Source organism: Mytilus edulis, chromosome 12 (assembly GCF_963676685.1).
Source record: "Mytilus edulis chromosome 12, xbMytEdul2.2, whole genome shotgun sequence".
NCBI lineage: Eukaryota > Metazoa > Mollusca > Bivalvia > Mytilida > Mytilidae > Mytilus > Mytilus edulis.
In genome coordinates, this window is record NC_092355.1 from 1,654,660 (window position 1) to 1,682,474 (window position 27,815).

General features: G+C 37.4%; 1 protein-coding gene across 1 annotated transcript in view; it reads left to right on the forward strand.

Moving 5' to 3' along the window:
- The first annotated feature begins 3,263 nt into the window (after positions 1 to 3,263).
- LOC139499402 (tetratricopeptide repeat protein 38-like) overlaps positions 3,264 to 27,815 on the forward strand; it is a 37,207-nt gene continuing 12,655 nt past the window's right edge. The window contains exons 1-4 of the mRNA XM_071288081.1: positions 3,264 to 3,360; positions 8,165 to 8,242; positions 20,463 to 20,544; positions 26,565 to 26,736. Coding sequence (XP_071144182.1) covers positions 3,325 to 3,360; positions 8,165 to 8,242; positions 20,463 to 20,544; positions 26,565 to 26,736 — 368 coding nt within the window. The 5' untranslated portion in view covers positions 3,264 to 3,324. The remainder of the gene's footprint in view (positions 3,361 to 8,164; positions 8,243 to 20,462; positions 20,545 to 26,564; positions 26,737 to 27,815) is intronic.

A 27,815-nucleotide genomic window follows, 5' to 3' on the forward strand; every position in this document is an offset into this window, starting at 1 on the left:
TTGATATTTGGCGTCTGACTGTATATTTACATTATCTGGGTCTGTGTTAACCACCAGTGAGGCCCCTTTTTTGATTGCAATGAATTCTTCCTTAAACGATTCGACACTGTCTTCCTCAGAACAATGTGGATCCTTGCTAACAATACAATTACAAAACAGTAAAATTAAAACAGTTAGTACATTTCCTTTTTCCAATTTACAATACATCATGAAAATTAACTGTTAAAGGAAATAAGAAACATATAGAATAAGCTCAAAATATAGGTCAAGTGGAAAGATTGTAGATATGAACTGATATGACACGGGTTTTTTTTAATACCAGTATACAGCATATGCATTATGGGCGCTAGAAACTAAGATTTCTTTTTAAAGTTTTTGAAATTTTAATAACTTTTTTAAACTATTCGTATTTGTACCAAATTTGGACAGAACAAAATTGAGAATGGAAATGGGGAATGTGTCAAAGAGACAACAACCCGACCATAGAGCAGACAACAGCAGAAGGTCACCAATAGGTCTTCAATGCAGCGAGAAATTTCCACACCCAGAGGCGTCCTTTAGCTGGCCTCTAAACAAATATATATATATATACTAGTTCAGTGATAATGAACGCCATACTAAACTCCAAATTGTACACAAGAAACTTAAAGTTAAACTAATACAAGACTAACAAAGGCCAGAGGCTCCTGACTTGGGACAGGCGCAAAAAAAATGCGGCGGGGTTAAACATGTAAGAAGCTTGTTTATGACCATAAGATAGTATCAGTAGGAAATTTTAATTGGCTCACACCGAACAACAAGCTATAAAGGGCCCCAAAATTACTAGTGTAATACCAATTCAGACGGGAAAACCAACGGTCTAATCTATATAAAATTTAAAAAAAAAACGAGAAATGTTTGATAAGCTTTGTTTTTATAACTGTATTCTTAAGCATTTTGATTCAGTTTTAAAATTCCAATTAAAACATAGGTTGAGTTTCGGCTTGTATGATGTTATTAAATGCTAAAGCAAAGATTTATACAAATAAAGCAAGGAAGCCAACAAAACCTTTAAACTACATGCATCAGGGAAATAGCTGTAATGATATAAATACTTTGGTATTCATTTTGTATTTTATACCAATGGCGGATCCATTCGGGTTCGGGTTTTGGAACTGTTGTAGACGATCAATGCTTTCGAATGGGGACATACAGTGTATGCTTGAAACCCCCACAGCTTTTTAACCCATGATGGAACCACCCGTTTTGAATTGACAGATCTGCCCCTTCATACGTATGTTTTTGTTTATATCTCTTTTATTCTGACTGCCATAAATATATTCATTTATATTCATGTTCATACTTTATTGACCTGAAGTTTTATGACCTACCATGACCTTAAAATTGTTGGTACTGTTGTGAGGGTCTAAATATGGTATACTAGAGAGATGACGATCGGTTCATAAAATAAGGATTATTTATTTACGAGGTGCTAAAATACAAATGTATAAAGATTAGAGAATACTTGGCGAAATTAATTAAAACAGAATTAAAAAAAAACATAAAAATAATGCCTCGTTCACACGGACATTTAATTCGAATTGAAATCGAATCGAATGCGAATCGAATTCGCTTATCGCGTTCACACACTCTTTTTTATAATTCGAATTAATTCGAATTGGCTAATTCGAATTATCCAACTCGCATTAGAAATACGCTTTTGTGAATACGAATTAAAAGTTAACGTCGTTTGGACAGTAAAGCGAATTTGACGCGCATTTTAATTCGAATTAGAATTGACGTTAGGACGTAAAACGTTTCGAATGCGAATTAAAGTAATTCGAATTAGTTAATGCGAATCGAATTCGAACTACGTGACTGTGAACTCAGTATAAACAGAATAAATCCGAAATATATCACTATTGATGTTACTATATGGCACCGATCATGTTGTTACTATACCGCGCCGGGTACTGATGTCACTACACCGTGGCTGAAACATGGTGTCACTATACTACGCCGGGCACTGATGTCACTACATCGCACGGGGCTTTACCGCGCCGGACACTGGTGTCATTATCTCGCGTTAAACACTGATGTCACTATTCCGCGCCGGGTACTTATGGCTTTATACAACAAAGGGACGGATGTTACTATACCGCGCCAGGCACAAATATCACTATAACGCGCCTGCCACCAATTTAATTAAACAGCTCGATAGCTGACCGGATACATATGCACGAAATATAATATAATGATCGAATAACTCAATAGCTGATCGGATACATATGTGCGAATTTATTAATAAATATACCGACATAGGCAACGATTAGAGACTAAATGTGAACTTTGAACTGAAAACCAGGGAGCTACTTAACTATTTTAAATATTCGATAAATGTGACTCGATACCTTGTTTAAATTAATTCACTAAGTGAAGAATAACCGTGGTCGAAAATAAATAAAGTAAACATGGAACAGGGTATACATTTTCTGAGCATGTATAGAACAGGGTATGTTTTTCAATGTTTTCTGGTTAAAACAGGGTATGATTTGGTAAGTGCTGTCGGCACGGTTATACTCGAAAGGGATAGGCTGTTACCCCTCCCCCCCCCCCCACTCCCCTCGGGAAGTGGACTCATATGCGGAAAGCTGTGATTTAATAGGCATATTTTGTTGTTATCAAGGGGACCATTTTAAAGTGACTGTCAATTATCTATTATATATTAACGTATTTCTTTATTTCCCTAAATAAGTCGATCATAACCGGCTATATCCAGAGGCGGATTTAGGGGGGGGGGGGGCAGGGGGCCCGGGCCCTCCTTTTTGGGAAAAAATTTGGTTGCTTATATAGGGAATCACTGAAACGTGACTGGAGCGGGCCCCCTCTTAGGTCAGTCAGTGGGCCCCCACTTATGAAAATCTCTGGATCCGCCACTGATATCAGTCATGATTCTGGTCGCTTTGGAGCAAATCAAAGGCTTTTGTCTTTGCAGAAAATGTTACACCCATCATAAGAAAATTCATAACCCCAAAGCACTTTGTGCAAAATAGTTTGTTGCAATTTTAACTCCGATAGCAGGCGCGGATCCAGAGGGAGGGGCGGGGTGTTCCGGGGGTTGGAACCCCCTTTTTTTTTTGACCATCAATGCATTTGAATGGGGACATGTAATTGGAATCCCCCCCCTTTTTAAAATGGCTGGATCCGCCCCTGGATAGTCACACAATCTTAAACGATGAACGTTTCTTTAGTTGTTGAGTATACATATGATGTAGCTCTATCTATAAATAACTACTTGTTTATACATGTACACACATCATTATTATATAGGACAAAAGACAAGCAATGAAAAATCAACGATCTAATTGGCGAGGTTGTAAGGTAATATATTTTGTTTAAAATCAAGAGGTCAACTTGATTTAATGTTAGCGTACACATGCATATGCACAAACGATGTCAGTTAAATTTACAAAAACAACAAGCATTTGAATCGTTTTTTACGGAACATTTATCATGTTAAAAATACGAGAAAATCTACCGGTTGGGTAAAGGTATATCATAACAGATGGACAAATATGGCCGTATTTTCACTTTAAAAACTGCTCTGTGTACAGACTTACCTGTGCTATTTGGAAAGTTTTAAGGCCTAGCATCAACTAGATATATAAAAGACTTTAAGTTAAATGCATTTTGTGTTTAAGAAAGATCTTTCTTGGTTTTTGATGGGCATTTTTTTTTTCATGTAAATACAGCCATATTTGTTCGTTTGTTTTGACGAACCTTAACAATTGGACTTTGTCAGATGTTAGATTGTTTATTTTGATTTTATTCATCTCTGAATTACGATATTTACTACCTACATTTTTATAAATTTAGCGTCATACAAATACGCGACTTTCTTAAATAATATCATGTTTTTCGATTATATATGATATATATACTACATATGAGTGATGAATTGTGTAAAATCAGGCTTAAAAGAATAATGTCTTAAATACATATATGTATGTAATTGTGTCCTTTAGGGCTATTTTAAGGTATAAACTACATGGGTTATTTCACAGATTTTAATAAAATGTTGCATACAATTTTGGAACACGTTGATCTATCATGACTATAGTTATTGAAATGGAAATACATAGTAATTGTAGATATGATGATTGTAAGACGATTAATGTTAGAACGTGTTTCTCCGATTTCTTGTGCTTTATGCATATATGTATTGATTCTGTCACAAGATATCTATTTATTTTTTTATTTTTCCCTATATGCACATTTGCCGAATCTAACCTTGAATTAACGTTGTTACCTTGATAACCTCGAACGTTGTCGCATATTTTGTTGACCCCATATATAAATATACACAGGGTACTTTAAATAGTCATTATATTATATAAAAACTAATTTTGTATTCAGAAATATTCCGCTCTGTTGAATAAGCGTACAGAAACATATTAAACCTGTAAAACTAATAAAATAGTAAAGTGATATAAAACTGTATAAAATACAGATTTTATGCGTGTTAAATATTGCCTATGTTAAAATACTAAAAAATATATAATTTAAATGAGCGGAATACGTAGAAACTAATAACTAATAATGACAGTAAGAATTATACAGGGGGTCTGATGCATGTGTTGTCTATAATTCCCTCTCTCGGAAGAATCGGGACAATCGGGTTGAGGGGTTCGGGGTTGAACATTCCCCGTTTTTGCAATTTGCAGCTGGAGGGTATATTTCGATCATTAAATCAAATCGCTTTAACGTAAAATTGAAATTTACCATTGTACTCGTTAAGTAATAGATTGCCGTTTTACGTTCGGTGGGAGGTACTGCAGACAGACAGACAGACATGTACTAGTATGAAGAACCCCTATTTAGACCCTTATGTATGATCATTACCAATTCTAATGCAACAACGTTTGTAACGTTCATTTTGATTGGATAACGTCACTTATTTACATGGCATCAATTGACAATTGATGCTATGGGACGTACGCGCAAGCGCAGACGGCATATGACAGATTTTAAAACATGTTTTAACGTTGTTTTCTGTCAGTTTCATTAGAATGGAGATAACAATATTGTATTTTAAGCTCCGACGGCATCAATTGGGATTTGATGGTCGCAAATACCCGTTTACTGTCTCCGCTTACGCGTCGCCAGTAAACTTAATTTGCGACCATCAAATCCCCAATTGATGCCGTCGGAGCTTAAAATACAATACAGTTATCTCCTAAGTACTGAATCTGAATAATCACTGAAAATGCTATTTTTGTTCTGGCCAAATGTGGTTGTCTTTTTGTTCTCATCACACAACTATGTACATGTATGTATGTCATAACACATTTTATACAGCGAATCAATAAGAAGTTGTCTACAAAGTATAACTTGAAAAGGAGAGTAAAGGTAGAAAGAAATAGACATTACTGGTCTAATATGGCTCTTACTGACTGCTTCATATATTTGAAATGATCCTTCTTTTTTTTTCACTTAATGACCTTTCTGAACTTGTCTAATTAAAAAAATACAAAGTTACAAAAAGACTTCGTTATGTGGAGAGTCGAATACTTTTCCAACACAGACAATAGAATTCAATGGCCATTTCCGATGTAACTCCGAATAGGACATATAAATGCAGTGTATGTAAAGTGCGGATCCTAAAATATCATTTTTACTGTATATGCCATAAATGTCTAATGTAGAATGATAAATAAACAGACGAACTTTTTTTAATTTTTGAAGAAAATGAAGAAAAATAGTTAAAATGTATATGTTCAGAAATACATAATACTAATAAAACAAAGTAAGAGATGCGAGCGGGATTTATCGCGCCTAAAGCCATCCAACTGTGAAATATATACCAAAATAGGTGAATTTTTAGGACATTTCACGAACAGATCGTGCAGATGCTTTATAACTAACAGGTGAGATGTTGTGCAGTAAAATATATTCATTTTAATACAATTATTAAAGTTGTATAATGTAGAATATGTTTTGTCATTCAGTTTCTTCATATTTAACTAAATTCCACTATGATGATTTCGTAATGCTAGTCATGTTTACTGTCGAATAATGATACTATTCTTTCATTTTAACTGTGGAGCGAATCATTAGTATTGTATATGCGGTGCATTTTCACTGTATAATTATTATTTTTTTAATCTATTACAGCTCATTTCTTTAAGCATGTAGAGCAAGACTTTAGTTGATTTGCTTGCTTTTTTTTTTATTGGATAATCATTATGATAACACCCAATTTAATTCAAATATTAAAAATACAGGTTAAACTATGCCTATTCATATTGTTTAAAAATGTCAATCTTATTTACAAAGTTTGTATAAACAATTATACAAACAAAGCAAGCAAGCCAACCAAAGTTTTGCTTTACATGCTTTAGGAAATTAGCTGTAAAGCCTTAATTTAGCCGACTTGCTCAAATAATAGATAAAGTAAGAGAAAGATTTGATAAAATTTAACTTACGGATAAAAGTTTGGTTTTAAAACACTCTACTAAATTCAATAGAAATAACATTTATTTCAAATGTATTCCATTTAGTTTCTTATAAAGCGTATAGAGATCTTTATCCTTATTTTTTTTTATCCATTTCCATGACACTTCACCACTAATTACGTACATCTTGATATAGATTGCACCTTTGTTTTCCCGTTTAAAAGGTTTTACACTGGAGCCCTTTATAACTTGCTGTTCGGTGTGAGCCAAGACTCCATGTTGAAGACCGTATTTTGACGTATAATGGTCTACTTTTATAAATTGTGACTCGGATGGAGAGTTGTCTCATTGTCACATACGACATCTATATGGCTCAAAAACGAAACGAGACGGGATAAAAAGGGATGAAAAAATCTACGCTACTTTTTTAATATATTTATAATGGGCTGTATATGAGTCAAAATAGAGTAAAATAGTGGGTCGCATTTGGGTATAAGCGTCACGCCGGATTGCCGATTTTTTGCAAGCGTGACAGGTGAAAGTCAAATGATTGTGTAGAGAAAAACGGGAAATGAAGTCTAGCGGGACACGGATAATTACAAAAAATTAGAACTGCATAGTATAAGCGGGATACGGGAATCTGACAAAACAATAAGCGGAATACGGGAATCTGCGAAAACAGTAAGCGGGATCCGGGATCAGAGCCCCCCAATGAGACCACAGAAAAAAATATTTTTGTATATTCATCCTATTGTTACAGTCATGCCTTCAATAACAAAAGTATCCGATGCATGCATTTTTTCATATTTTTGGTCCCTTTTTCAATTTTGTGGGGTCCAAATTTATAGACAAAAGTCCTTTAATATAGATATTTTGAATTTGTTGACATGCTGAATCTGACCATGTATCAAGTTTGGGGATTTTTTGCCTAGTTACTGAAATAGCCCACATAGGGTCTAAAATCAACAAAAATAAATTGTAGCATGCATTTCGTGTACAATAACCCAAATGTGCATGGTTTTACCTCTGTGGTAGTATCTATTCGCGGATCTAAAAATGTAGGGGCCCACTGACTGCTTAAGAGGGCCCGCTGCTGTCACGCTCCAGTGATTCACTATATAAGTTAAAATCAAGGAGAAACGTAATCTGAAGAATACAATATGACATTTTGAGAATCGCTTTTGTTACAAGTTTGAAAAGCTATATATTTGATGAAGAATGAATGAGGAGTTTGTATTTCAATTGGAAAATACATGTATCATCAATCCTAAAGTCATCAACTAAGTTTTTTTTCATTTGTTGCAAGTGCATTTATCACATAATTCTACAATTAAAATTCCTCGCATCTTTGAAAATTCTACATTAATAATGACTGCACTAACAGTGATAATTCATCGCATCTATAGTTAAAATGGATCGCTTTCAATAATCGATATGCTATATTATGATGCTTTTATAACACTTATTTGAAGTTTAATGCTATGTTTGTATATTATAAAGACATATCACAATGAAAATATGTTAAAACTTAACTTAAAATCCTTTAACTTGATATTTTCAAAACGTAAACAAATACAGTTTTCCCATGATCCTTTATTCTACAATAGACATACCCGCATATAACAGTAAAAATGAACTATCTGGATTCGCACTTTATATACACTGCAAATGTATGTGCTTATTTCACTAAACAATAATTGTAAATGATTTCAACATTTGTTTATTTTAAGGACTGGATTGACTTTGGAACACCTCTGACTACGACGAGTGACGAAGCCTGTAAGTTATACGATGCTGTATTGACGCAGGTTGGTATTAATTGTAGTGATACATTGATATATTGAACTGAATACAGTAACAACGAAATAAAAAAGTCCAATCTAAATAATTTGACTTAATCAATCGTGGGCCGATAATGGCACAAATAGTTCTACAGAGTTATGTATAACAAAGTATGTCAACAGTATTGAAGATCCATATAGCTCGTTCGTAAACTCATCATATTACATCTATGTACAAGATTGTCTACGTTCAAATTAAGCACGGATTTTGTTCCTTTTTAGCAAGATTGTCAAGACCTTTCTTGATGTTCAGGAATCGGTTTCAAACACACAAAAAAACAACTTATGACTAAGATTGATCGTAAGCTTTGAACAATTCAGCATACTTACGACCAATCTTAGTCGTAAGTTTTAATTGAAACCATGTCCTGGATTGTTGTTTTATTGACGATATATTCTCATATCCTTTTTAACAATACAATGCCCGAACTGTAACTGCACGCTTCAAATAAATGCCACAGTAAATAACACGCATATACTATATAAGATACATTTTGTCTCCCCAAATATGTGGTCTGGTAAAATACATTATCGCTGTTTTACAACATTTTCCTTGACCTTGTTTTCTCACTTTTGACGTTCCGGCTCAGGCGAGAAAATTAATCTCGATAACCAACGATAATCTATCAATAGCTTTAAACCCTCAGTGTTGACTGTCTTGTGATTACAGTAGAAGAACTACTTAGACTTCTTGGCAAACGACGCCCCTGATGAAAAAAAGAAAGGTTTCTCCCTCCTTTTTTAATATCTAAACTGGGACATAAAATATTTTATCTTATTTTGTGGACGCAATGTAAATCTTAATTCAGTAATTTAAAGTCAGAACAGATGATACCATTTTTTGTAGTTTCTGCCAAAAAAAGAAATCATCTATAGAAGAATATTTAAATAAATGGAATCTGAATTGAATAAGTTTTAGACCCAATGAAATTCATTACTATTTTTGGCAGTTTAGATAAGATTTTATTATATTATGTTTCAGTATGTGGGCTGGTACGACGAGAGTTCTGTGGGTTGTATTGAGGCCAGTTTAGATAAGATTTTATTATATTATGTTTCAGTATGTGGGCTGGTACGACGAGAGCTCTGTGGTCGGTATTGAGGCCAGTTTAGATAAGATTTTATTATATTATGTTTCAGTATGTGGGCTGGTACGACGAGAGCTCTGTGGTCGGTATTGAGGCCAGTTTAGATAAGATTTTATTATATCATGTTTCAGTATGTGGGCTGGTACGACGAGAGCTCTGTTGGCGGTATTGAGGCCAGTTTAGATAAGATGTTATTATATTATGTTACAGTATGTGGGCTGGTACGACGAGAGCTCTGTTGGCGGTATTGAGGCCAGTTTAGATAAGATGTTAATATATTATGTTACAGTATGTGGGCTGGTACGACGAGAGCTCTGTGGTCGGTATTGAGGCCAGTTTAGATAAGATTTTATTATATTATGTTTCAGTATGTGGGCTGGTACGACGAGAGCTCTGTGGTCGGTATTGAGGCCAGTTTAGATAAGATTTTATTATATTATGTTTCAGTATGTGGGCTGGTACGACGAGAGCTCTGTGGTCGGTATTGAGGCCAGTTTAGATAAGATTTTATTATATTATGTTTCAGTATGTGGGCTGGTACGACGAGAGCTCTGTTGGCGGTATTGAGGCCAGTTTAGATAAGATTTTATTATGTTATGTTACAGTATGTGGGCTGGTACGACGAGAGCTCTGTTGGCGGTATTGAGGCCAGTTTAGATAATATTTTATTATATTATGTTTCAGTATGTGGGCTGGTACGACGAGAGTTCTGTGGGTTGTATTGAGGCCAGTTTAGATAAGATGTTATTATTAGTGTTGTCAACGGTTAACCGGTTAACCGGTTACCGGTCGAACGACCGAATACCGAATACCAAAAACGCTAACCGGTTAACCGAACTTTTTTTCAATTCTGATAGATTAGATATAATTTTGTATTGAAATCATTAAATAGATTTATTTAAAAATTGTCGTCGTGGTAATTAGTATGACAGATCAATTGTCCAGTAAATTGATTGCTATTGTTAATCCTATAAACATAAAATTAATTAGAACTTGTTTCACAGCTCGGGGCAGGATCTTAAAGAAACATAATTAGTATACATGTTTTTTTAAACAGTAACTCTAATTCAGTACTGCGACTAAATTTTACGATTTACTTCATTATTTCGTTTCTGATCTAATATTTTGTAAACCTACATCTAATGTACAACCTCCGTCGTGCAAGGTTTAGTCTTACTTTAAACGAAATGCTAACTAAAAAATTGTGAAATGCAAACCAATGTGAATGTACTCAATTTATCCGTGATAGTACGAGTAACATGGAAACAAAGTACAGAAACAGTCCGTACAGTGATCTATAGTTGTTAATTTCTGTGTCATTTTAATCTCTTGTGGAGCATTTTCTCATTGGTAATCATACTACATCTTCTATTTTATAATTAATCAAAATTGAAACACTCGACATTATTTTCGGAGACAACAAGTGAAAAGGAAAGAATAATCAGTTTCAGACATATTCAATTCTACGAGATCAAGAAGTCTTTTTTTATTTTTCAATCTGAAGTTGGTACAAACGCTTTTGTTGATACGGTGTAGTTGGTTATTAAAAGTCAAATTTCGCCAGAAATCCTCACAGACAAGCCTTATAATGCCAGAGGACAAACCAATTCTAAAAGCGTAAATTTATGACTTGGATGAAAGGTTGTCAAATTGACTATCATACCACATCTTATATCTAAGTGTAGGGTACTACAAGCACCAACTCAAACTACCGGTTAACCGGTTAATCGGTCGAACGATTATCCGAGTAACCGGTTAGGCAAAAGTGTACGATTTGACAACACTAGTGTTGTCAACGGTTAACCGGTTAACCGGTTACCGGTCGAACGACCGAATACCGAATACCAAAAACGCTAACCGGTTAACCGAACTTTTTTTCAATTCTGATAGATTAGATATAATTTTGTATTGAAATCATTAAATAGATTTATTTAAAAATTGTCGTCGTGGTAATTAGTATGACAGATCAATTGTCCAGTAAATTGATTGCTATTGTTAATCCTATAAACATAAAATTAATTAGAACTTGTTTCACAGCTCGGGGCAGGATCTTAAAGAAACATAATTAGTATACATGTTTTTTTAAACAGTAACTCTAATTCAGTACTGCGACTAAATTTTACGATTTACTTCATTATTTCGTTTCTGATCTAATATTTTGTAAACCTACATCTAATGTACAACCTCCGTCGTGCAAGGTTTAGTCTTACTTTAAACGAAATGCTAACTAAAAAATTGTGAAATGCAAACCAATGTGAATGTACTCAATTTATCCGTGATAGTACGAGTAACATGGAAACAAAGTACAGAAACAGTCCGTACAGTGATCTATAGTTGTTAATTTCTGTGTCATTTTAATCTCTTGTGGAGCATTTTCTCATTGGTAATCATACTACATCTTCTATTTTATAATTAATCAAAATTGAAACACTCGACATTATTTTCGGAGACAACAAGTGAAAAGGAAAGAATAATCAGTTTCAGACATATTCAATTCTACGAGATCAAGAAGTCTTTTTTTATTTTTCAATCTGAAGTTGGTACAAACGCTTTTGTTGATACGGTGTAGTTGGTTATTAAAAGTCAAATTTCGCCAGAAATCCTCACAGACAAGCCTTATAATGCCAGAGGACAAACCAATTCTAAAAGCGTAAATTTATGACTTGGATGAAAGGTTGTCAAATTGACTATCATACCACATCTTATATCTAAGTGTAGGGTACTACAAGCACCAACTCAAACTACCGGTTAACCGGTTAATCGGTCGAACGATTATCCGAGTAACCGGTTAGGCAAAAGTGTACGATTTGACAACACTAGTTATTATATTATGTTTCAGTATGTGGGCTGGTACGACGAGAGTTCTGTGGGTTGTATTGAGGCCAGTTTAGATAAGATGTTATTATATTATGTTTCAGTATGTGGGCTGGTACGACGAGAGCTCTGTTGGCGGTATTGAGGCCAGTTTAGATAAGATTTTATTATGTTATGTTTCAGTATGTGGGCTGGTACGACGAGAGTTCTGTGGTCGGTATTGAGGCCAGTTTAGATAAGATTTTATTATATTATGTTTCAGTATGTGGGCTGGTACGACGAGAGCTCTGTTGGCGGTATTGAGGCCAGTTTAGATAAGATTTTATTATATTATGTTTCAGTATGTGGGCTGGTACGACGAGAGTTCTGTGGTCGGTATTGAGGCCAGTTTAGATAAGATTTTATTATATTATATTCAGTATGTGGGCTGGTACGACGAGAGTTCTGTGGTCGGTATTGAGGCCAGTTTAGATAAGATTTTATTATGTTATGTTACAGTATGTGGGCTGGTACGACGAGAGTTCTGTGGTCGGTATTGAGGCCAGTTTAGATAAGATTTTATTATGTTATGTTACAGTATGTGGGCTGGTACGACGAGAGTTCTGTTGGAGGTATTGAGGCCAGTTTAGATAAGATTTAATTATATTATGTTTCAGTATGTGGGCTGGTACGACGAGAGTTCTGTTGGCGGTATTGAGGCCAGTTTAGATAAGATTTTATTATGTTATGTTACAGTATGTGGGCTGGTACGACGAGAGTTCTGTGGTCGGTATTGAGGCCAGTTTAGATAAGATTTTATTATATTATGTTTCAGTATGTGGGCTTGTACGACGAGAGCTCTGTTGGCGGTATTGAGGCCAGTTTAGTTAAGATTTTATTATATTATGTTTCAGTATGTGGGCTGGTACGACGAGAGTTCTGTGGTCGGTATTGAGGCCAGTTTAGATAAGATTTTATTATATTATATTCAGTATGTGGGCTGGTACGACGAGAGTTCTGTGGTCGGTATTGAGGCCAGTTTAGATAAGATTTTATTATGTTATGTTACAGTATGTGGGCTGGTACGACGAGAGTTCTGTGGTCGGTATTGAGGCCAGTTTAGATAAGATTTTATTATGTTATGTTACAGTATGTGGGCTGGTACGACGAGAGTTCTGTTGGCGGTATTGAGGCCAGTTTAGATAAGATTTTATTATATTATGTTTCAGTATGTGGGCTGGTACGACGAAAGTTCTGTTGGCGGTATTGAGGCCAGTTTAGATAAGATATTATTATGTTATGTTACAGTATGTGGGCTGGTACGACGAGAGTTCTGTTGGCGGTATTGAGGCCAGTTTAGATAAGATTTTATTATATTATGTTTCAGTATGTGGGCTGGTACGACGAGAGTTCTGTGGTCGGTATTGAGGCCAGTTTAGATAAGATTTTATTATATTATATTCAGTATGTGGGCTGGTACGACGAGAGTTCTGTGGTCGGTATTGAGGCCAGTTTAGATAAGATTTTATTATGTTATGTTACAGTATGTGGGCTGGTACGACGAGAGTTCTGTGGTCGGTATTGAGGCCAGTTTAGATAAGATTTTATTATGTTATGTTACAGTATGTGGGCTGGTACGACGAGAGTTCTGTTGGAGGTATTGAGGCCAGTTCAGATAAGATTTAATTATATTATGTTTCAGTATGTGGGCTGGTACGACGAGAGTTCTGTTGGCGGTATTGAGGCCAGTTTAGATAAGATTTTATTATGTTATGTTACAGTATGTGGGCTGGTACGACGAGAGTTCTGTGGTCGGTATTGAGGCCAGTTTAGATAAGATTTTATTATATTATGTTTCAGTATGTGGGCTTGTACGACGAGAGCTCTGTTGGCGGTATTGAGGCCAGTTTAGTTAAGATTTTATTATATTATGTTTCAGTATGTGGGCTGGTACGACGAGAGTTCTGTGGTCGGTATTGAGGCCAGTTTAGATAAGATTTTATTATATTATATTCAGTATGTGGGCTGGTACGACGAGAGTTCTGTGGTCGGTATTGAGGCCAGTTTAGATAAGATTTTATTATGTTATGTTACAGTATGTGGGCTGGTACGACGAGAGTTCTGTGGTCGGTATTGAGGCCAGTTTAGATAAGATTTTATTATGTTATGTTACAGTATGTGGGCTGGTACGACGAGAGTTCTGTTGGCGGTATTGAGGCCAGTTTAGATAAGATTTTATTATATTATGTTTCAGTATGTGGGCTGGTACGACGAAAGTTCTGTTGGCGGTATTGAGGCCAGTTTAGATAAGATATTATTATGTTATGTTACAGTATGTGGGCTGGTACGACGAGAGTTCTGTTGGCGGTATTGAGGCCAGTTTAGATAAGATTTTATTATATTATGTTTCAGTATGTGGGCTGGTACGACGTGGGTGGTATTGAGATCAGTTTAGATAAGATTTTATTATATTATGTTTCAGTATGTGGGCTGGTACGACGAGAGTTCTGTGGTCGGTATTGAGGCCAGTTTAGATAAGATTTTATTATATTATGTTTCAGTATGTGGGCTGGTACGACGAGAGCTCTGTTGGCGGTATTGAGGCCAGTTTAGATAAGATTTTATTATATTATGTTTCAGTATGTGGGCTGGTACGACGAGAGTTCTGTGGTCGGTATTGAGGCCAGTTTAGATAAGATTTTATTATATTATATTCAGTATGTGGGCTGGTACGACGAGAGTTCTGTGGTCGGTATTGAGGCCAGTTTAGATAAGATTTTATTATGTTATGTTACAGTATGTGGGCTGGTACGACGAGAGTTCTGTGGTCGGTATTGAGGCCAGTTTAGATAAGATTTTATTATGTTATGTTACAGTATGTGGGCTGGTACGACGAGAGTTCTGTTGGCGGTATTGAGGCCAGTTTAGATAAGATTTTATTATATTATGTTTCAGTATGTGGGCTGGTACGACGAGAGTTCTATTGGCGGTATTGAGGCCAGTTTAGATAAAATTTTATTATGTTATGTTACAGTATGTGGGCTGGTACGACGAGAGTTCTGTGGTCGGTATTGAGGCCAGTTTAGATAAGATTTTATTATGTTATGTTTCAGTATTGGGCTGGTACGACGAGAATTCTGTGGTCGGTATTGAGGCCAGTTTAGATAAGATTTTATTATATTATGTTTCAGTATGTGGGCTGGTACGACGAGAATTCTGTGGTCGGTATTGAGGCCAGTTTAGATAAGATTTTATTATATTATGTTACAGTATGTGGGCTGGTACGATGAGAGTTCTGTGGTCGGTATTGAGGCCAGTTTAGAAAAGATTTTATTATATTATGTTTCAGTATGTGGGCTGGTACGACGAGAGTTCTGTGGTCGGTATTGAGGCCAGTTTAGATAAGATTTTATTATATTATGTTACAGTATGTGGGCTGGTACGATGAGAGTTCTGTGGTCGGTATTGAGGCCAGTTTAGAAAAGATTTTATTATATTATGTTTCAGTATGTGGGCTGGTACGACGAGAGCTCTGTTGGTGGTATTGAGGCCAGTTTATATAAGATTTTATTATATTATGTTTCAGTATGTGGGCTGGTACGACGAGAGCTCTGTTGGCGGTATTGAGGCCAGTTTAGATAAGATTTTATTATATTATGTTACAGTATGTGGGCTGGTACGACGAGAGCTCTGTGGGTGGTTTTGAGACCAGTTTAGATAAGATTTTATTATATTATGTTTCAGTATGTGGGCTGGTACGACGAGAGTTCTGTGGTCGGTATTGTTGCCAGTTTCAATAAGATTTTATTATATTAAGTTTCAGTATGTGGGCTGGTACGACGAGAGTTCTGTGGTCGGTATTGAGGCCAGTTTAGATAAAATTTTATTATGTTATGTTTCAGTATTTGGGCTGGTACGACGAGAGCTCTGTTGGCGGTATTGAGGCCAGTTTAGATAAGATTTTATTATATTATGTTACAGTATGTGGGCTGGTACGACGAGAGCTCTGTGGGTGGTTTTGAGACCAGTTTAGATAAGATTTTATTATATTATGTTTCAGTATGTGGGCTGGTACGACGAGAGTTCTGTGGTCGGTATTGAGGCCAGTTTAAATAAGATTTTATTATATTAAGTTTCAGTATGTGGGCTGGTACGACGAGAGTTCTGTGGTCGGTATTGAGGCCAGTTTAGATAAGATTTTATTATGTTATGTTACAGTATGTGGGCTGGTACGACGAGAGTTCTGTGGTCGGTATTGAGGCCAGTTTAGATAAGATTTTATTATGTTATGTTACAGTATGTGGGCTGGTACGACGAGAGTTCTGTTGGCGGTATTGAGGCCAGTTTAGATAAGATTTTATTATATTATGTTTCAGTATGTGGGCTGGTACGACGAGAGTTCCGTTGGCGGTATTGAGGCCAGTTTAGATAAGATTTTATTATGTTATGTTACAGTATGTGGGCTGGTACGACGAGAGTTCTGTTGGCGGTATTGAGGCCAGTTTAGATAAGATTTTATTATATTATGTTTCAGTATGTGGGCTGGTACGACGTGGGTGGTATTGAGATCAGTTTAGATAAGATTTTATTATATTATGTTTCAGTATGTGGGCTGGTACGACGAGAGATCTGTGGTCGGTATTGAGGCCAGTTTAGATAAGATTTTATTATATTATGTTTCAGTATGTGGGCTGGTACGACGAGAGCTCTGTTGACGGTATTGAGGCCAGTTTAGATAAGATTTTATTATATTATGTTTCAGTATGTAGGCTGGTACGACGAGAGTTCTGTGGTCGGTATTGAGGCCAGTTTAGATAAGATTTTATTATATTATATTCAGTATGTGGGCTGGTACGACGAGAGTTCTGTGGTCGGTATTGAGGCCAGTTTAGATAAGATTTTATTATGTTATGTTACAGTATGTGGGCTGGTACGACGAGAGTTCTGTGGTCGGTATTGAGGCCAGTTTAGATAAGATTTTATTATGTTATGTTACAGTATGTGGGCTGGTACGACCAGAGTTCTGTTGGCGGTATTGAGGCCAGTTTAGATAAGATTTTATTATATTATGTTTCAGTATGTGGGCTGGTACGACGAGAGTTCTATTGGCGGTAATGAGGCCAGTTTAGATAAAATTTTATTATGTTATGTTACAGTATGTGGGCTGGTACGACGAGAATTCTGTGGTCGGTATTGAGGCCAGTTTAGATAAGATTTTATTATGTTATGTTTCAGTATGTGGGCTGGTACGACGAGAATTCTGTGGTCGGTATTGAGGCCAGTTTAGATAAGATTTTATTATTTTATGTTTCAGTATGTGGGCTGGTACGACGAGAATTCTGTGGTCGGTATTGAGGCCAGTTTAGATAAGATTTTATTATATTATGTTACAGTATGTGGGCTGGTACGATGAGAGTTCTGTGGTCGGTATTGAGGCCAGTTTAGAAAAGATTTTATTATATTATGTTTCAGTATGTGGGCTGGTACGACGAGAGCTCTGTTGGCGGTATTGAGGCCAGTTTATATAAGATTTTATTATATTATGTTTCAGTATGTGGGCTGGTACGACGAGAGCTCTGTTGGCGGTATTGAGGCCAGTTTAGATAAGATTTTATTATATTATGTTACAGTATGTGGGCTGGTACGACGAGAGCTCTGTGGGTGGTTTTGAGACCAGTTTAGATAAGATTTTATTATATTATGTTTCAGTATGTGGGCTGGTACGACGAGAGTTCTGTGGTCGGTATTGTTGCCAGTTTCAATAAGATTTTATTATATTAAGTTTCAGTATGTGGGCTGGTACGACGAGAGTTCTGTGGTCGGTATTGAGGCCAGTTTAGATAAAATTTTATTATGTTATGTTTCAGTATTTGGGCTGGTACGACGAGAGCTCTGTTGGCGGTATTGAGGCCAGTTTAGATAAGATTTTATTATATTATGTTACAGTATGTGGGCTGGTACGACGAGAGCTCTGTGGGTGGTTTTGAGACCAGTTTAGATAAGATTTTATTATATTATGTTTCAGTATGTGGGCTGGTACGACGAGAGTTCAGTGGTCGGTATTGAGGCCAGTTTAAATAAGATTTTATTATATTAAGTTTCAGTATGTGGGCTGGTACGACGAGAGTTCTGTGGTCGGTATTGAGGCCAGTTTAGATAAGATTTTATTATGTTATGTTACAGTATGTGGGCTGGTACGACGAGAGTTCTGTGGTCGGTATTGAGGCCAGTTTAGATAAGATTTTATTATGTTATGTTACAGTATGTGGGCTGGTACGACGAGAGTTCTGTTGGCGGTATTGAGGCCAGTTTAGATAAGATTTTATTATATTATGTTTCAGTATGTGGGCTGGTACGACGAGAGTTCCGTTGGCGGTATTGAGGCCAGTTTAGATAAGATTTTATTATGTTATGTTACAGTATGTGGGCTGGTACGACGAGAGTTCTGTTGGCGGTATTGAGGCCAGTTTAGATAAGATTTTATTATATTATGTTTCAGTATGTGGGCTGGTACGACGTGGGTGGTATTGAGATCAGTTTAGATAAGATTTTATTATATTATGTTTCAGTATGTGGGCTGGTACGACGAGAGATCTGTGGTCGGTATTGAGGCCAGTTTAGATAAGATTTTATTATATTATGTTTCAGTATGTGGGCTGGTACGACGAGAGCTCTGTTGGCGGTATTGAGGCCAGTTTAGATAAGATTTTATTATATTATGTTTCAGTATGTAGGCTGGTACGACGAGAGTTCTGTGGTCGGTATTGAGGCCAGTTTAGATAAGATTTTATTATATTATATTCAGTATGTGGGCTGGTACGACGAGAGTTCTGTGGTCGGTATTGAGGCCAGTTTAGATAAGATTTTATTATGTTATGTTACAGTATGTGGGCTGGTACGACGAGAGTTCTGTGGTCGGTATTGAGGCCAGTTTAGATAAGATTTTATTATGTTATGTTACAGTATGTGGGCTGGTACGACGAGAGTTCTGTTGGCGGTATTGAGGCCAGTTTAGATAAGATTTTATTATATTATGTTTCAGTATGTGGGCTGGTACGACGAGAGTTCTATTGGCGGTAATGAGGCCAGTTTAGATAAAATTTTATTATGTTATGTTACAGTATGTGGGCTGGTACGACGAGAATTCTGTGGTCGGTATTGAGGCCAGTTTAGATAAGATTTTATTATGTTATGTTTCAGTATGTGGGCTGGTACGACGAGAATTCTGTGGTCGGTATTGAGGCCAGTTTAGATAAGATTTTATTATTTTATGTTTCAGTATGTGGGCTGGTACGACGAGAATTCTGTGGTCGGTATTGAGGCCAGTTTAGATAAGATTTTATTATATTATGTTACAGTATGTGGGCTGGTACGATGAGAGTTCTGTGGTCGGTATTGAGGCCAGTTTAGAAAAGATTTTATTATATTATGTTTCAGTATGTGGGCTGGTACGACGAGAGTTCTGTGGTCGGTATTGAGGCCAGTTTAGATAAGATTTTATTATATTATGTTACAGTATGTGGGCTGGTACGATGAGAGTTCTGTGGTCGGTATTGAGGCCAGTTTAGAAAAGATTTTATTATATTATGTTTCAGTATGTGGGCTGGTACGACGAGAGCTCTGTTGGCGGTATTGAGGCCAGTTTATATAAGATTTTATTATATTATGTTTCAGTATGTGGGCTGGTACGACGAGAGCTCTGTTGGCGGTATTGAGGCCAGTTTAGATAAGATTTTATTATATTATGTTACAGTATGTGGGCTGGTACGACGAGAGCTCTGTGGGTGGTTTTGAGACCAGTTTAGATAAGATTTTATTATATTATGTTTCAGTATGTGGGCTGGTACGACGAGAGTTCTGTGGTCGGTATTGAGGCCAGTTTCAATAAGATTTTATTATATTAAGTTTCAGTATGTGGGCTGGTACGACGAGAGTTCTGTGGTCGGTATTGAGGCCAGTTTAGATAAAATTTTATTATGTTATGTTTCAGTATTTTGGCTGGTACGACGAGAGCTCTGTTGGCGGTATTGAGGCCAGTTTAGATAAGATTTTATTATATTATGTTACAGTATGTGGGCTGGTACGACGAGAGCTCTGTGGGTGGTTTTGAGACCAGTTTAGATAAGATTTTATTATATTATGTTTCAGTATGTGGGCTGGTACGACGAGAGTTCTGTGGTCGGTATTGAGGCCAGTTTAAATAAGATTTTATTATATTAAGTTTCAGTATGTGGGCTGGTACGACGAGAGTTCTTTGGTCGGTATTGAGGCCAGTTTAGATAAAATTTTATTATGTTATGTTTCAGTATGTGGGCTGGTACGACGAGAGCTCTGTTGGCGGTATTGAGGCCAGTTTAGATACGATGATGGCAGCTGATTCTAACTTTGGTAATTTTTTAATTGATGAAATTTATCTGTACTGATAAATAAAGTAAAATAAATAAATAGAATACACACATAAACTGTTTTACATACAATACACTAAGATCAACTATGATCAATACCCAGCCATTTAATTTGGTTACCATAAAATAAATCCATGTTATTACAAATCCAAACATAAATCAAAACAGATATAACATTAATTTAAGTTTTTTTTTAACGAACTGTTGTAATGATACATATTTTTTTTAATCAAGACTAAAGACAGCTGTCGATCTTTTTTCTGCACGTGGACTGATACAATAACATAAGTTTGCCATGCATAACCGTACTGTGTTACTTATTGAACAAGAAGTGCCATCCCTTCCCAGGAAAACGGACTTCCGTATGTTTACCCTCCTGGAGGAATGGACGTTCCGTTTGTCTGCCCTCTTTTCCCAGAGAAACGGACTTCTGTATGTTTACCCAGCTGGAGGAATGGACGTTCCGTTTGTCTGCCCTCCTTTCCCAGAGAAACGGACTTCCGTATGTTTACCCACCTGGAGGAATGGACGTTCCGTTTGTCTGCCCTCTTTTCCCAGAGAAACGGACTTCCGTATGTTTACCCACCTGGAGGAATGGACGTTCCGTTTGTTTGCCTTCCTTTCCCAGAGAAACAAACTTCCTTATTTTTACCCTCCTGGAGGAATGGACGTTCCGTTTGTCTGCCCTCCTTTCCAAGAGAAACGGACTTCCGTATGTTTAACCACCTGGAGGAATTGACGTTCCGTTTGTCTGCCCTCCTTTCCCAGAGAAACGGACTTCCGTATGTTTACACACCTGGAGGAATGGACGTTCCGTTTGTCTGCCCTCCTTTCCCAGGGAAACTGACTTCCGTATGTTTATCCACCTGGAGGAATGGACGTTCCTTTTGTCTGCCCTCCTTTCCCAAAGAAACGGACTTCCGTATATTTACACACCTGGAGGAATGGACGTTCCGTTTGTCTGCCCTCTTTTCCCAGAGAAACGGACTTCCGTATAATTACCCACCTGGAGGAATGGACGTTCCGTTTGTCTGCCCTCCTTTCCCAGAGAAACAGACTTCCGTATTTTTACCCTCCTGGAGGAATGGACGTTCCGTTTGTCTGCCCTCCTGTCCCAGAGAAACGGATTTCCGTATGTTTACCTACCTTGAGGAATGGACGTTCCGTTTGTCTGCCCTCCTTTCCCAGGGAAACAGACTTCCGTATTTTTACCCCCCTGGAGGAATGGACGTTCCGTTTGACTGCCCTCCTTTCCCAGAGAAACGGACTTCCGTATGTTTAACCACCTGAAGGAATGGACGTTCCGTTTGTCTGCCCTCCTTTCCCAGAGAAACAAACTTCCTTATTTTTACCCACCTGGAGGAATGGACGTTCCGTTTGTCTGCCCTCCTTTCCCAGAGAAACGGACTTCCGTATGTTTACCCTCCTGGAGGAATGGACGTTCCGTTTGTCTGCCCTCCTTTCCCAGAGAAACGGACTTCCGTATGTTTACCCACCTGGAGGAATGGACTTTCCGTTTGTCTGCCCTCCCTTCCCAAAGAAACGGACTTCCGTATGTTTACCCTCCTGGAGGAATGGACGTTCCGTTTGTCTGCCCTCCTTTCCCAGAGAAACGGACTTCCGTATGTTTACCCACCTGGAGGAATGGACGTTCCGTTTGTCTGCCCTCCTTTCCCAGAGAAACGGACTTCCGTATGTTTACCCACCTGGAGGAATGGACGTTACGTTTGTCTGCCCTCTTTTCCCAGAGAAACGGACTTCCGTATGTTTACTCACCTGGAGGAATGGACGTTCCGTTTGTCTGCCCTCCTTTCCCAGAGAAACAGACTTCCGTATTTTTACCCCCCTGGAGGAATGGACGTTCCGTTTGTCTGCCCTCCTTTCCCAGAGAAACGGACTTCCGTATGTTTAACCACCTGAAGGAATGGACGTTCCGTTTGTCTGCCCTCCTTTCCCAGAGAAACGGACTTCCGTATGTTTACCCACCTGGAGGAATGGACGTTCCGTTTGTCTGCCCTCCTTTCCCAGAGAAACGGACTTCCGTATGTTTAACCACCTGAAGGAATGGACGTTCCGTTTGTCTGCCCTCCTTTCCCAGGGAAACTGACTTCCGTATGTTTACCCACCTGGAGGAATGGACTTTCCGTTTGTCTGCCCTCCCTTCCCAAAGAAACGGACTTCCGTATGTTTACCCTCCTGGAGGAATGGACGTTCCGTTTGTCTGCCCTCCTTTCCCAGAGAAACGGACTTCCGTATGTTTACCCACCTGGAGGAATGGACGTTCCGTTTGTCTGCCCTCCTTTCCCAGAGAAACGGACTTCCGTATGTTTAACCACCTGAAGGAATGGACGTTCCGTTTGTCTGCCCTCCTTTCCCAGGGAAACTGACTTCCGTATGTTTACCCACCTGGAGGAATGGACATTCCGTTTGTCTGCCCTCCTTTCCCAGAGAAACGGACTTCCGTATGTTTACCTACCTGGAAGAATGGACGTTCCGTTTGTCTGCCCTCCTTTCCCAGGGAAACTGACTTCCGTATGTTTACCCACCTGGAGGAATGGACGTTCCGTTTGTCTGCCCTCCTTTCCCAGAGAAACGGACTTCCGTATGTTTACCCACCTGGAGGAATGGACGTTTCGTTTGTCTGCCCTCCATTCCCAGAGAAACGGACTTCCGTATGTTTACCCACCTGTAGGAATGGACTTTCCGTTTGTCTGCCCTCCCTTTCTAGAGAAACGGACTACCGTATATTTATCCCCTGGAGGAATGGACTTTCCGTTTGTCTTCTTTCCTTTCTGTATGTCTGCCCTCCCTTCCTAAAGCAATGGAATATCTGTATGTCTGCCCTTTGTGCCTTTTGCTATGTTTACAGCATAAAAACATATAAACGTTGTTCTTTATTGATACTAATATTTGATATACATAAAGACTTTCCTTATTCCCGACGAAAGAGGATAACATGGAGAACTATATTTTTTTATTGCTATCACATACATGTATGGCTCGGTCTTATGCGGGGTTCACACATTACCGATTATTGCTCCCGTTTGTGATCAGACAGCGATACGACACGAAAAGTGAAAAAGTCGGATTAGTATCCTCAATTATCTGGAATGTCCTATTATTGTCTGAACGCAGTCGTTTTAGTTCGTAACAGATTCCTACTGGTCGGGAAGGGTCCGAATAGTTCGGCAAAGCACCCCGACAGTTAGGTGAGTCCCGTAACATTCGGGGGAACTCAGCCGATTTTGTCTAGTCGGATTACAATCGTGCCTATGTCGTGACAGATTCTGCTGTATCGGATCGAATTCCTAACAATGTTCTGTGTATTCGGGACGGTGTCCTGTGGAACGGGAATGATCTGGAGAAGTCCCGACAATAACAGAATACAATACGACTGAGACCAGACAAAGCCGTTTGCAATACGATAGAGCGGACCGTGATAGGATTACGTTCCGACAGTACCTGATCATCCCGATTATGCCGACAGTTTTCGAATGGATAACTTCCGTCATCGTCGGTTCACTGTCTTGTCACTATCTGATCTCTGTCGGATTACATTAGGTAGAATCGGGACGCAGTCGTGACAGACTCGGTCGAATTTTACCTAGCGAAAGATACAAATCGAATTTCCATCCACGATTCACAGGATCTTGATCAGATTTTTGACAAATTTTAATCGGGAATGGTCCTGTCAAGGACGGCAGTAAAAATCGTGAATGTGTGACCCCAGCTTAACATTGTACTGGTTTACTGTTTCTGTGGTTGTATGCCAATCGATTTCTTTCTAATTGCTGGTTGAAATTAATTACACTAATGGATTTTCTTATTTTCTAAGTGGGAAAGTATATGTAAACTGGAGTTCATATGATAAGTAGTCGATGGTGTATTATAAAACCCCAACGAAAGTATGTTCAATGTTCACCAAAGTCTTTTTCAGTGTGTTTTTAAATTTTATATGCCGTAGTTCTGAGCTGCTGCTTGCTGGGCTCAATTCGACCTAAACACAATGACTTGCACTTAAACAGAATGATTTGCACTTAAGCAGAATGACTTGCACTTAAACAGAATGACTTGCACTTTAGTAAAGAATAATTAATGTGTCACCTAAACTAAAGCCATGGCTTGGCTTAAATCTATGGATAACATCGTACCATCGACTCACATGCAATACCAATAGAATAAATAGTCTGACAGAAGCCTGTACTTCAGTAGCAGTCGCTGATCGTTGTCTTTTCGTTTTTTGCTGTATGCATATATAACTCGGGCTGTTGTTGTTTTTTGTCGAGCCTGCGCAGAAAGGTCGACATAGGGATTGTGATCCGGCGGCGGTGGCGGCGTTAGCTAACACCGTAAAAGCTTTATATTTTAAAAAGTGGAAGACCTAGAGGCTTCATACTTTGTATATAGAGGCCTCATGTTACGAAGTTTCCGTCAGTCACATGTCCAATTTCCATGACCTCTTTTTCGTGGTTCAGTGACTACTTGAAAAAGAAGTTAATAATTTTTGTAATGTTACATTCTCTCTTATTATAAGTAATAGGATAACTATATTTGGTATGTACATTTCATATACGTACCTTACAAGGTCCTCATGCCCGTCAGACAGTTTTCACTTGACCTCGACTTCATTTCATGGATCATTGAACAAGGTTAAGTTTTGATGGTCTAGTCCATATATCAGATACTATCAGCAATAGGTCTAGTATATTCAGTATATGGAAGGACTGTAAGGTGTACATGTCCAACTGGCAGGTGTCATTTGACCTTGACCTCATTTTCATGGTTCAGTGGTTATAGTTAAGTTTTTGTGTTTTGGTCTGTTTTCTTATATACTCTATGCAATAGGTTTACTATATTTGGTATATAGAATGATTGTAAGGTGTACATGTCTTACTGGCAGGTGTGATCTGACTTTGACCTCATTTTCATGGTTCAGTGGACAAAGATAAGTTTTTGAGTTTTGGTCTTTTTTCTTATACTATATGCAATAGGTCAACTATATTTGGTGTTTGAACCTATTTTATTATCTATTTTTATGTCAGTCACGCAGATTTTATTTGACCTTGACCTCATTTTCACGGTTCATTGCTCAGTGGTAATTTTTTGTGTACTGGTCTGTTTTTCCTAAACTATTATCAATAGGTCAACTATATTTGTTGTATGGAAGAATTGGTAGCTGTATATGCCTGCCTGTCAAGGTTCATCTGACCTGGACCTCATTTTCATGGTTCATTGGTCAATGTTTAGTTTTCTTGGTTAATGTTAAGTGTATGTGACAGTTGAAATAAAGCTTTTAAATTATCTTTAGGACTATCAACATAATATCAATGATTAGTAAAGAAGGCGAGACATTTCAGCGTGTGCACTCTTATTTTTATTGGTATTGTTTTACATTTGGCTGTTAAGATAGTTTTTTAAACTTACTATACAATGTAATGTCTTTTTGCTCAGTTTTGAAGGCCCTACGGTGACATATACATTTGTAGTTACTTTGTTTTGGTCAATGATGTATGGTTGTCTCACTGGTAATTATAATTTTACAAGGAAGAACAGAGAACATCCCATATATAGATATATAGATATAGGAAGATGTGGTATGAGTGCCAATGAGACAACTGTCCATCTAAGTAACAATTTATAAAAGTAAACCATTATAGGTCCAGGTACGGCCTTAAACACGGATATATACATATGATATTACAGATACATGTATTATATATACCAGTTGCATAAACAATAGAAACATATTATAAATGTGATGCGTTCGAGGTGCTTTTCTTTGTTTCCTTTATCTCGATCACTTAAAGCCGAATATTTGAAAGCCAAGGACATAAAAGAGCCGAAACAGTTCGAAGAACTATATGAGTAACATATTTCTTAGAAAGGTTTGTTATAAATCCTACAAGTACTGAAAGATAGATACTACCTATAAAGTCTGCTTTTTTTTTGGCAATCGCTAGTGCTATATTTTTAAGTTTCTGATGACGACTGTTTTTGTTGTAGTAATGGGTCGTGTAATAAAGAACGGATTAGATTTACTCGGAACTGGTCGGACAATCGATTTAGACCCGGAATTCAAAAATGAAATATACAGTTTGGAAAAAATAGCTTTACAACAGAAAGTTTCTCCGAGGGAAAGAAAACATGTATCAGCTGTGAAGTTATGGGCTGAAGGGTTTGTATAAATATTCAATGAAAATAATTAAGAAACATTATAAATCATAAACAAGTACACAGTCTGGCAATTCACTAATCTTTTGGATTCGTTTTATCATTCATTTTACTTATTTATACATTACCAGATGGGCTTTACAATTATACAAACTTGCATTATAATTTATATGCAGTAACATCTCAATCGCAAAAATACACTTCGCAAAATGTCCATTACGCAACAATCGCATTTATAAATTCACGCAAATTATTTTAAATTAACAGTAAATAACAATAGCTTCAAAATATTGATTAGTTTTACTATTTCCTTGTCTTCTTCTCGGTAATGTTAAAAAGAGGGTGTTTAAAAAAGATTAACTAACCAAAATATTTCAGTAATGTACAAATAATGCATGCGTGAGTGTCCAGTATGCATGTTAATGTAAATGGTGTTAATACAGATTTTACCATGCTTAAATAGTAACCATGTTGGCAGATAAACGGACAAAACGATTTCAGTTTATTGCAAATAAAATTAAGAATGGAAATGGGGAATGTGTCAAAGAGAAAACAACCCGACCAAATAAAAACCAACAGCAGAGGGTCACCAACAGGTCTTCAATGTAGCGAGAAATTCCCGCACCCGGAGGCGTCCTTCAGCTGGCCCCTAAACAAATATATACTAGTCCAGTGATAATGAACGCCATACTAATTTCCAAATTGTACACAAGAAACTAAAATTAAAATAATACAAGACTAACAAAGGCCAGAGGCTCCTGACTTGGGACAGGCGCAAAAATGCGGCGGGGTTAAACATGTTTGTGAGATCTCAACCCTCCCCCTATACCTCTAACCAATGTAGAAAAAGTCTTCATAAGCCTACTAGAACTGTATCTCATCTATCTTAAACAGACTGTAATCATTACGCATGTGATCTTGGAGGGGATGCTTATTTCCTAAATCTCACTATGTGTAATTTTTAACCACTTCAACTTTTATTCTCTTTTTTTTTCTTTGTTTTTCATTCCAAATATCCCCACTTTACTACCCCATTTATCTTTCGTCCCGACTTTGTTTTACTCACTATATCCTGCATCCCCA